At 49.0% G+C, this 12,251-nt stretch overlaps 1 protein-coding gene across 1 annotated transcript; it reads right to left on the bottom strand.

The window, feature by feature from the left end:
- Positions 1-125: 125 nt before the first annotated feature.
- Glrx2 (glutaredoxin 2) lies at positions 126-6,214 on the bottom strand. Its single transcript, XM_042701151.1, has 4 exons — positions 6,063-6,214; positions 3,189-3,252; positions 1,753-1,929; positions 126-390 (listed from the first exon to the last, which is right to left on the bottom strand). The coding sequence occupies exons 1-4, from the start codon at positions 6,164-6,166 to the stop codon at positions 256-258; spliced, it is 480 nt and encodes a 159-aa protein (XP_042557085.1). The 5' UTR covers positions 6,167-6,214; the 3' UTR covers positions 126-255.
- Positions 6,215-12,251: the final 6,037 nt, after the last annotated feature.

Genomic DNA, 12,251 nt, shown 5'->3' with positions numbered 1-12,251 from the left:
GGATTTGAAGCCCTGCCTGAAAAGGCAGAAAGAAGCGTGACTCAAGTGGAAGAGAAACTACAAGCTTAGAGTCCTGAGTTCACGCTTGAACTACTGCCCCCAAAAGAAACGACAGGAAGACGAAGTTTCCACAACAATTTATCTTTGGTTATCTTCACTGTTGGTTAAGGTGATTCACAATCATCCTGCAGCATGTAAGAGGAGCTATGGCATTATCGCTGGGTTTCAGAGCAGGCGATCGGGAGTCGGGGCACATCACTGACACTCCTCCCTCTTATTCTGTCTTAAGTAACACTGGTGAACCATCGGCAGAAGCTTCCCCTCCCTGTGTAGCCGATGTGTGTCAGCTGCACCGCCAATAAAAGTTCCATTGACGAAAATCCGTGGGACCTGTGGGGCGATCAAAAGCCTCGGTGACCAGGATAAAACCACTCCTCAGAATGACAGAGGCTGACAGGCTGGGTGCTAAGTTCAGCCCAATTTTCTTTTGTTGGGGGAGGTGGCACGGGCGGGGCGGGGGGGGGGGGGGGGGGGGGGGGACTGGGGGCTGTCCCTGAGCTTCCTTTGGGCACTCTACCACATGGGCCACAGCACCACTTTCTGCTTTTTGTGTTTATGTGGTACTGAGGAATCCAACCTAGGGCTTTGTGCATGCTAGGCAAGCACTCTACCACTGAGCCACATTCCCAGGCCAAGTTTAGCCCAATTTTGGAGAAAGATGAAGGTGCATAACTTGCCCAAGATTCTAATTACTATAAAAGATGAAGTCGGGGCTGGGAAGGTGGCTCAATGGTAGAGCGCTTGCCTTGCATGCATGAGGCCCTGGGTTCGATTCCTCAGCACCACATGAGGGGAAAAAAAAGCAGGAAGTCGTGCTGTGGCTCAAATGGTAGAGCGCTAGCCTTGAGCTGAAGAGCTGAGAGACAGTGCCCAGGCCCAGAGTTCAGGCCCCACAACCGGACCAAAAAAAAAAAAAAAGATGAGGGGCTGGGAAGTTGGCTCAGTGGTAGAGCGCTTGCCTTGCATGCCTGAGGCCCTGGGTTCGATTCCTCAGCACCACATAAGCAAAAAGAAAAAAGCCGGAAGTGACGCTGTGGCTCAAGTGGTAGAGCGCTAGCCTTGAGCTGAAGAGCTGAGGGACAGCGCTCAGGCCCAGAGTTCAGGCCCCACGACCGGACCCAAAAAAAAAAAGATGAAGTCACTCACTATTAATAAGAATGACTGCTCAAGGACAGCACCAAAGCCCATAAAACAAAACTGTCTGATGGACTTTTCTGCCCAGGCAGATCTCAGCCTTCTGAGTAGATAAGATTACAGGTGTGAGCCACCAGCTTGCTTATATACAATCACTTGAAAGGAAGGATACACTCCTTGCAGATTCCTATGTACATATAAACAAAGGGGACCAGCCAGACTGAGTATGCATGTTATAGAAAAGGCTACAAACTCAAGAATCCAGAATGAAGAGCACTAAGCACCATACTAATACCTGTTATAACACAAGAATGGTTTCCATTATTTTGAAAAGTACTCCAAAGGGATCTAAACGTTCATGAGGACACAGTGGTACCCTCAACCCATACACACAAAGAACACAAATGAGAACTCACTCTGCTCTTCCCCGTTCAAGAATCCATTTCTAGATTTGCTATTTGATGATTACAGAGCCTCACAGAGCCTGGACTTGCTTTCCCTCCCCTGAAGGGCTGCCGTGTGAAGGCCCGGCCACCAGCCTGCTCAGGAGGTACTCACCGTGCCCTCCCCTGTCATTTTGCAAAGGGCGTCTTGAAACTGGTTCCCGTATTCAAGCTTGTCCAACTCTACAGCTTTATAATTAACATTCATGTCGTGGAAAATCTTCTTTGCCATTTTGCAGTAAGAACAGGATGTTTTTGAGAAAATCACCACACAATTATCAGAAATTGTTTGCTGAAATGAAAACAAAAGTGAAAACTCAATTCTGGACATTAACTTTTGGAAAAGAAATCAAGGTTTGGTGGTGGTGGCTCACACCTGTAATCCTAGCTACTCAGGAGAGTGACATCTGAAGACTGCATTTGAAGCTAGCCTGGGCAGACAAATCCTTGAGAGACTCACTTCCAATTAACCATCCAAAAGCTAGAAGTGGAGTAGTGGCCCAAGTGGTAGAGCACCAGCCTTGAGTGAAAAGCTAAGGGATAGCACCTAGGTTCTGATTTAAATTCCCATAACCCACACACACATCTAAATCATACAAAGTGATAAAAAAAAATACAGGTTTTTCTATGTGCCTGCAGAGCCTGTGATGTTTGTTTTGCTCTAAGCATCTCTCCAAGAGATTTTAGGCCTGGCTATCAGGCAGATTTTGAATGCACAAGTCAAGCACCAAAGCATCTCTCTAGATTGTTTTTAAGGGGTGGATCAAAAGCAGCACCATCACTAGAAAGGCTCAAAACAGGAAAGCAAAGCCATGCACCGGTGGCTCATGACTGTAATCCTAGCTACTCAGGAGGATTGCAGTTTAAGTCCAGCGTAAGCAGAAAAGTTTGCTGGACCCATCTCCAAAATAACCAGCAAAAAGCATGGTTTGGAGACCTTGATAGAGTGTATAGTGTTGGCCTTACAAGCCTGAGGTGCTGAGTTCAAACTCCAAAAGAAAAAACCATCAACACAAAGAGGAATACAGCAATGTACAGCATTCCGAAGAGGAAACACGGAGTAACTACTGCATACTAGCTTCTGTGTCAGGGTAGAAAGCTGTTAAGCCAGGCCCAAATCAAATAGTATCCATAGTTAGGGCCAGCTTGAATGAAAGGCATCAACAGTTTACTTAAAGTGGGTAAAATGAAAAGCACTCTCACAGATCCAACTTGGAAGAGAGGTTCCATTAAAAATAAGTTTCATACCCTGATCCACCATGTCCATCCTGTACTAAGTCACTACGGTGAATTAAGCCAAAGCCTGGTTCCTTGTTGAAACCTTAGAAATACTTTGTGCTGAAAAAATAACTTAATAGAGGATTATGAATAAAGATCATGTCTGGTTTCATTGTAAAAAAAAAAAAATAAGTGTCATAAATTTTTACCACAAAAATGAGACAGAACCTGGCACATTGCTAAACTCTGCCACGGTTGTACACATACTAGGCAATTAAATGTGTAAAGCAACTCTTTTCCCATAGATTTTTCTATATCTGTCCTGTCACTCACCTGGATCTGTTTCACAGGAGTACTTGATGACTTCCCTAAAGGCGATGATGTGGTGTTCCCCATCCTAAAAAAGAAAAACTACCAATGAGTCTCATTCAAAGGAAACCTGAAATACTTAAACCCAAGGGTACAAAAATGGAAAAACATTTATCCATATAAGACGCCAGTTAAGAAAGTATTTGAGTCTTAAAACCAAAAGGGCAGGGGCTGAGAAGGTGGCTCAGTGGTAGAGCACTTGCCTTGCATGCTCGAGGCCCTGGGTTCGATTCCTTAGCACCACATAAGCAAAAAGAAAAAAGCCGGAAGTGGCACTGTGGCTCAAGTGGTAGGGCGCTAGCCTTGACCTGAAGAGCTGAGGGACAGTGCCCAGGCCCAGAGTTCAGGCCCCACGACTGACCAAAAATAAATAAATAAAATTCAAACATTTTGTTCATTGATGTCCTAGCTACCTACCTATTTATTATAAATGTGGCAGGTGCTGGTGGCTGACATCTGTGATTGTAACTACTCAGGAGGCCGAGATCTGAGAATCACAGTTCAAAGACGGCCCTGGCAGAAAAGTTTGTGAAACTATTATCTCCACTTAACCACCAAAAAAGCCAGAAGTGGACCTGTGGCTCAAGTGGTATAGTGCTAGCCTAGAGCAAAAGAGCTCTGGAACAGCACCCAGGCCCTGAGTTCAAGCTCCAGGACTGGCTTTCTCTTTTTCTTTCTTCTTTCTTTCGTTTTTTTTTTTTTTTTTTAATTGTGAGAATACCATACAGAGGAGTTACAATTACATGGGCAAGATATGAAAGGTTAGAGTATTTGAGGCAGTGACCATTTGTTGCTTGTTTCAGAGCAGGGCAACACTTGGTGCTAAACCACCTGGTTGTGTGCCCTTATAAGACCTGCAAATCTTTAGCTCGGGGCTCTCCTCCTGGGCTCCGCTGTGTCAGAGTGTAGGACGAGGCCCGAGCTGCAGCCTGTTTAAATAAAACAGCTGTAGAGTCTGACTCTCCGTGGTCTTCTTGGTGGGGGTCCTGCGATCTTGGCATAACATATCTTTCTTTCTTTTCTTTCTTTCTCTTTCTCTCTTTTGTCATAGAGGGAAACAGGTGCTTCACAGGTGAACCACTTGGATAAGGATTAAAAGAATCATAAAAGAAAATGAAGGTTCAAGTATCTTTATTTATTTTTTTTGTCGGTCATGGGGCTTGAACTCTGGGCTTGGGCGCTGTCCCTCAGCTCTTCAGCTCAAGGCGAGCACTCTACCACTTGAGCTACAGCGCCACTTCCAGTTTTCTAGTGGTTTATTGGAGATAGGAGTCTCATGGTCTTTCCTGTCCGGGCTGGCTTTGAACCGCGATTCTCAGATCTCAGCCTCCTGAGTAGCTAGGATTACAGGTGTGCGCCACTGGCGCCCGGCTCAAGTATCTTTAGAAAGATACTTTTTTGTGGCAGAACCCAAACTTGGATAAAAAAAATCCTTCAAATGTTTGTGACTGCACTTAACATTCAAATGCTATTAAATACAAAAGTAAGCATCTCTCAGCAGTTGAGTACCTACCTAGCAAGCCTGAAGCCATGAGTTCAAATCCCATTTCCACCACCAAAACAATAAATTGTAATATATACCTCCCTTCACAAGTTAGAGGAGCTGCTGTACCTAAACATTATAATTACCAGTGTTTATCATCTGTTCCCATAGACTAGCAAGAAAAGCATTAAAAGACCTGTGTACTCATCTCAGCAAAATAGGGAATTTGGGAGATTATGTTCCAGTTGGAGGCCATGACAGATTTCAGACAAAGAGGTAAATGTGTGAAGCCTAAACCACAAAAGAAGAGGTTAAGCCAGGGGCCAGTGGCTCACGCCTGTAATGCTAGCTACTCAAGAGATCTAAGGTTCAGGGCTCAAACCTACCCAGGTGGGTTATCAAAAATTAACCAGCCAACGAACAGCGCCCAGTTCCTGATTTCAAGCCTCCGTACTAGCACTAAAGTAATCTGCAAACACCAATTGATGCCTGCTCCCAAACTAACTTGTGTAGTTATTTAGCCAGATCGGGAGCAGGGCCCTAGGGCGCGGGCTGTCCCTGAGCTGCTTTTGCTCAAGGCTGGTGCTCTACCACGGAGCCACAGCTCCGCGGGTGGCTTTGGGCTGATTAATGCGGTCTCCTGCATTTCCTCCGGATCCTCCGATCACAGCCTCGGATCGCTACCAGACCCCAATGCACATTTGAACCACTCTCTTTATGATGTGGGGTGCAAACATTTCATTTCGTTTAGAAAAACCCAATGCAAGAGCCACTTACGTTCAAAAGCCTACTCTGTGGCACAATGACCTCTTCCCGGATAGACAAGCCTGACGCCACCCCGGGGGGAGCCGACCACCGGGGGAGCGCCTCCCAGGCCGGGCCCCCGCCGGGACGGGAAGGCGAGGCCGGGCCGCAGCAGGGCGGCCGGGCCCGGGGCGCTCTCCAGCGGGCCTCCAGCCTGGGCTCCGGGCCGGGCGGCGCTTCCCGGGGCCGCGGCGGAAGTGCCAGGGTCCCCCGCGCGGTCATTTAACCGGACCCCGCCCTGGGTCGCCGGCCCTGGGTCTCCGGGCCCCGCAAACGATCGGCGCCCGGTAACCCGAAGTTGCGAGCAACGCGCCCGCCGGCGGCGGCCCCGGACAGACCGCACCCGAGGGCCGAATGCAAACGCCGGGAGCCGGGCCCCGCGCCGGCCGAGCCGCGCCTCGAAAACCCCCGGCTCCCACAGCTCAGCAGCCCCGGCCGGCGCCGCGACACCGGCTTCCCGCGCCCAGGCCCCGCTCCACCCCGCCAGGGAACCCGGTGCCCCGCAGGGCCCATCCCGCCCATCCCGCCCATCCCGCCCCCGGGCCGCGCACCTGGAGGCTGCGCTCCACGCAGCCCGGCCGAGCCGCTTCGCCGAGCTGCTCCCGCTCCAGATGAGCCCCGTCGCGGCCAGAGCAGCTCCGCGGCACCGGTACATGATCCGGTCTCCCCGCGGCCGCGAGCGCAGCGTTCTGGGCCCGCGCCGCCGGAGGCCACGCCCCCATCATGGGATGCCCCGCCCTCACGCGCCGACTCCCGCCCTCCAGCCTGCTGGCCTCGCTGCCGGCCACGCCCCCCATGGGAAGGTCCACCCTCCTCTTATGCGACCACGCCCTCCGGGCTGCTGGAATCGCCGCTGGCCACGCCCCCGATGGGCCACACCTCCTCTAGCCACGCCCATCCGCGCGGTCCCGTCCCGGTGCGCGCGCCGCGTTCGGAGGCTCCTGGCGCTGCGGCCGCCGGCCTGGTGTGCGCGCCTCTCGCCGAAGCTCGGCAGCCTGGCGTCCCCGCGAGGCGGGTCCGCCGGAGGGTGCGGGGCGGGGCGGGGAGGGGGGTCGCCGGCCGCCGCGGGCCCTGCTCACCTGGCGATCGCGCGCTCTGCGAGCCCCGCCGCCGGCTATCTCGGCGTGGGGGGCGCTCCTAAGACCTCCGGTGCTGCGGGCGGCGCGGGAGCGGGGCGGGCATCCCGGCGACGCGGGAGGAAGCGAAGACGGCCGGCCGCAGGGTGGCAGTGTGCGGGGCCTGCCCGCGGCGTGCATGGCGGCCGGACAGGGTCCTGTGTGACATAAGGCCCCGAAGGTCACCTGGAAATTGTTACCCGCCCCCCCTCCCGGGGTCCTCCTCCCGGCCTGGGATCCCCCCCGGCCCGGGGTCCCGCCCCGCCTTCCCCCCCCCCCGGCCCGGGGTCCCCCCCGGCCCGGGGTCCCCACCACCGCCCGGGGTCCCCCCCCACCGCCTGGGGTTCCCCCCCCCCGGCCCGGGGTCCCTCCCCCCCACAAGCAGCCCGTGTGTGCGGCGCCCTTCGCCAGGTGAAAACGGGAAGATGGAGCAGCCCGGAGAACCCCCGCGTGGCCAGAGCACCGGCCGCCCCGTCCCATCCACACTGTCCCCGGGGGGGGGGCGGGGGGTGGGCCGGGTCACGGCTCCCCTGTCCTGATTCCAAGTGGACCGTATGTCCTCATTTCCTGCGAAGATCATTAATCCCCCGAAAAGTAACCTGAAGGCCCAGATCATGTTTCATCAGCTCAGGTTTAAACTTGAAACTAAGGTCTGCTATCTCTAAGTTGGGGAGGAGGAGGCTTTTGTCGTCGTCGTGTTGGGTAGCCGTACTGGATTTGAACTCAGGACCCTACACCTTCTGGACAAGTTTGTATCACCCGAGCAGTGGGCCCCGGCCCGGTCCCCTTTTTAAATCATTTTGTGTCTAGCATCTCAGCTTGTGGAGGGCCAACCTCAGACGGGGAATCCTCCGAACTCCACTTTCTGTGGTAGCCTCAGAGGGGCTCTAGCTTGTTTGTTGACATGCCCTGAAACCTTCATCCTCCCAATCTCTACCTCCTGTGAAGAAAGGAAAGGGGGGGAGGGGGAATGGGAGGAGAATAAAGAGAAGGGGAGGGAAAGGAAAGGAAAGGAAAGAAGAAATAGATATTGTATCCCTGTTCACCTGTTTAGAAGTGCACACACTTTTCTTCATCTTCATACTCCTTCACTGAACAAGAGTCAGAAAAGATGGCCTTCCTCCAGACTGAATGACCCAGCTCTCAGGTCTAGTCCTTCTTGTGCCCTAGGGATCCGCCAGCCATACCTCCAGAAAACTGCCTGGCCCTCCCTGCTACTTTGATCCAAAAGGTGGTCATTAAAAGTCACCAGAAACACCATCCTCAAATTAGCCACCACCCTCAAATTAGCATCTCAGATGTCAAGGGTCGGCCAAACTCATCATGTCAGAACACTGTTGCAACAGGAATGCTGGGGATATCCCAGACCTGGCACCCAGGGCAAAGAAGCACTTAGCTAAAGGAATGCTTAACCCCAGTGCCCTGTTCTACATGTTATAAATATCCCTGCTGGAAGGAGGTTCAGCTGCTTCTACCCAGTGCCCACACCCTTGTCTGGGTGTGTGTGGCCCGTGCCTGGCCTGGATTTACTAGATAACTTTTATGGTCTCTATTCAACTTATTTTTTTCACCAAATATATTGCCATTATAATCAAAATCATGCTAGTTTAAAATTATTGCTGAACCCTATTACACTACTGGTGGGAATGTACACTTATACAACCATTTTGGAAAGCAGTCTGGAGGGTCCTCAGAAAGCTAAATATTGACCTCCCTTATGACCCACTCATACCACTTCTAGACATCTATCCTGAACAACAGGAACCAGGATACCAGGACACATACACCTCCATGTTTATTGCAGCACTGTTCACAATAGCCAGGATATGGAAACAACCCAGATGTCCCACCACAGATGAATGGATCCAAAAATTGTGGTACCTATACACAATGGAATATTTTGCAGCCATTAGAAAGGACAAAATAATGGCATTTGCAGGGAAATAGATGGAGCTAGAAGAAATCATGTTGAGCGAGGTAAGCCAAGAGCAAAGAGACAAACAGTACATGGTCTCCCTGATAAGTGGATGTTAAATCCAAAATGTTAGGTGATACGACAAAATTAACAGGACTTAAGAAACAAAGGACTAGCCGGGCGCTGGTGGCTCACGCCTGTAATCCTAGCTACTCAGGAGGCTGAGATCTGAGGATCGCGGTTCAAAGCCAGCCCGGGCAGGAGAGACCGTGAGACTCCTATCTCCAATAAACCACCAGAAAACCGGAAGTGGCGCTGTAGCTCAAGTGGTAGAGCGCTTGCCTTGAGCTGAAGAGCTGAGGGACAGCGCCCAGGCCCAGAGTTCAAGCCCCACGGCCGACCAAAAAAAAAAAAAAAAGAAACAAAGGACTTCCACTCATCTGTTGGAATCACTACTAAATAACCCCATGCTGCTGATCACATGTATGGTGTATATGTGTACACCAGAGGGAAACCAGGAGGACACAGAACTAGAGGGAATCAGGGAAAAACATACAACAGCAGGACCCATCAGCTGCACTGGGCATTGACCAAAATGAACCAAGCAACTCAATGGCAGCGATGGGAGGGAGGGAACAAGTGGGAAAGAGGGAAGAGCTGATGCTATGCAAAACAAAAGAAATGTACATATCACCCAATGTGGAAGAAATAACTGTATCGCAAAGCTCACAGAACTCATAAATGTTATAGACCATGACAGACAATCTATCCTATGAAATTTAGAATGTGTTGTGACTTTAACTAAGCATCATTATCCCACAATACTATGAAATTTGGGAAATTATGTAATCACTTAATCACAATAAAATTTTGAAAAATAAAATAAAATTATTGCTGAGTTTCACTGTAAGGTTTTTGTCATACAGAGTTTGTCATTCTACAAGCACAAACATTACAACACAATGTTATTTCATAGGAAAATTTGAGGATTATGTGCTTTTTTGAAACAACATCCAATAATACAATTCTCTGATATCAGATAAGTATCCTACAGTTCAATTCAACAATGACACTAAATGACATATAGAACTCCCAGGAGATGGGATCCAAGAAACACTTCTAAACACATCATAATAAAAAAAAATCAGACGTTAATAGCAAGGAACTGATTTTAAATGCCACAAGATTAAAGAACTGTATATTACAATAGAAAGAAAGTCAGAATCACTGAAGACTTCTCCACACAAACCCTCAAAGCAAGCAGAGCCTGAAATGGTACAATCTAAGCCCTGAATATCAACAACTGCCAAACCAGACTGATCCTACCCAGTGAAGCTATCATTTACATTAGATGGTGAAACTAAAATTTTCCATGACAGGGCTGGGAAGGTGGCTCAATGGTAGAGCACTTGCCTTGCTTGCCTGAGGCCCTGGGTTCAATTCCTCAGCACCACATAAGCAAAAAGAAAAAAGCCGGAAGTGGCACTGTGGCTCAAGTGGCAGAGCGTTAGCCTTGAGCTGATGAGCTGAGGGACAGAGCCCAGGCCCAGAGTTCAAGCCCCACGACCCGACCCCCCCCCAAAAAAAAAAGTTTCCATGACAAACAAACATTAAAGGAATTCATGATCACTTAATCAGCATTACAAAGACTTCTGAAGGGAGTAAATTTAGTAAGCACAGGAAGAGGGAAAAAATACAGGAAATCAAGAAAATGACAGGAAAGATACATCTTCCTGTGATAAACCTAAATATTAAAGGACCCAATTCTCTAATCAAAAGAAGAAGAATAGGGCTGGGAAGGTAGCTCAGTGGTAGAGTGCTTGCCTTGCATGCATGAGGCCCTGGGTTCAATTCCTCAGCACCACATAAGCAAAAAGAAAAAAGCCAGAAGTGGCGCTGTGGCTCAAGTGGTAGAGTGCTAGCCTTGAGCTGAAGAGCTGAGGGACAGCGCCCAGGCCCAGAGTTCAGGCCCCACGACCAGACCCATAAAAAAAAAAAAAAAAGAAAAAAGAAGAAGTATAGCAGTTGGATCAAAAATAAGATCCATCCACTTTACATTCTGTCTTGGGTTATTTTTCAATTGATTGAAGCTTCCACTATATGTCTTTTAATATATTACCTGCATCACATTTATTAAATAAAAGATATTAATCTCTGATCTTAGATAAAAGAATTCAGATACAGAGATTTGTACAAAATAACATACCTTTAGATATAAAGAACTGTGAAGAATGTCAGAGGCCATCACGCTAACTTATAATAGAAAATAGCCCTTTTACAAAAACAAAAAACTAAATGTTAGAAGCTTGTATATTTTAGTGTTCGATGTAAAAGTTTCCTATCACTTTTATAAATGCTCTAAAAGTGCAAAAATCAAAAAAAAATCAGAAATAGACACAAATTGTGAAAAGAAAATGTTTTCTAAGCCAGTGCAGCTGGCTCACACCTGTAATTCTAGCTACTCAGGAGGCTGAGATCTGAGGATTGTGGTTCAATTCCAGCCTGGCAAAAAAGTCCATGAGACTCTTATCTTAAATTTGCCACCAGAAAAGCAAGAAGTGGAGCTGTGGCTCAAAGTGTAGAGTACTAGCCTTGAACAGAAAAGCTCAGGAACAGTGCCCAAGCCCTAAATTCAAGTCCTATGACTAAGTTTTCTAAATAGCAGAATCAAATGATCAAAGGAGAAAAGGAGCTCATATGTATTGGTCTATCAGACACTACATTTGAATGGTTCACACATAGAATTATGTGTAAAACTGGACCTGGTGGTAAAGACCTGTAATCCCAGCTACTCAGGAGACTCAGGAGGAGAGCGGTCTAAAGCAGCAAAGTTAACGCAAGGCCCAATCTGAGAAACCTACTGAAACACAATAACAACAGAAGAAGTTCTGTGTCAGAGAAAAGGACAGGTTCTGACCTGTGGAGAGTCAGAGGCCACGAGGCATACTGGGGGCCGCAGGCAAAGGGGCTTAAATAGGGTCCTGGGTTGGGGTAGGGTTGAAGGTGCCTAGAAGCTACAAAAAGTTTCAGGATGTGCTTTGTAAGTTTGTGGCTTTAGCCAAGAATGATTTATGCAGGCTTGGTCCAGGTTCTATTGTGTAAATGCACTGACTGGTTCAGCCAGGTGTGGTCTGCTCCAGGGAACTGGGGCACCTGCTACCTGGGGGAGGTGGGATTCCACATTTTGAGAGCACAGATTCCCATCAGGCTGTGTGTGGCCCAAATGATAAAGGCCCGGAGTTCAATCCCCAGTATTGTTTGTAAAAAAAAAAAAAAAAAAAAGTTGCTGGCGCTGGTGGCTCATGCCTGTAATCCTAGCTTAACTCGGGAGGCTAAGGATCTGGATTCGAAGCAGCTTGGACGGAAAAGTCCATGAAATTCTTATTGCTAATCAACCACCAAAAAAGTCAGAAGTGGAGCTGTCACTCAAGTGGTAAAGCACCAGCTTTGAGCAAAAAAGCCAAGCAAAGGCCTTGAGTTCAAGCACCAGTGCTGACATATAGGTGTGCGTGCATGCACAGCACACGCGCGTGTGCGCACACACACACACACACGCACACACACACACGCACACACACACACACACGTCCCTCTGGTTTCTGCATCACTAACTCTCCACTGTATTATTAAGGTCAAACATAGACCAAAGACTAGTCAAGCTGATCACTGTAAAGGTTAAACCTAATAGGGCATCTATGATGGCTCATTCC

This window comes from Dipodomys spectabilis, unplaced genomic scaffold (assembly GCF_019054845.1).
Source record: "Dipodomys spectabilis isolate Male_0828 unplaced genomic scaffold, ASM1905484v1 ptg000288l, whole genome shotgun sequence".
Taxonomy (NCBI): Eukaryota; Metazoa; Chordata; class Mammalia; order Rodentia; family Heteromyidae; genus Dipodomys; species Dipodomys spectabilis.
The sequence above is the reverse complement of the archived record's forward strand: the minus strand, read 5'-3'. Positions and strand labels throughout refer to the sequence as shown.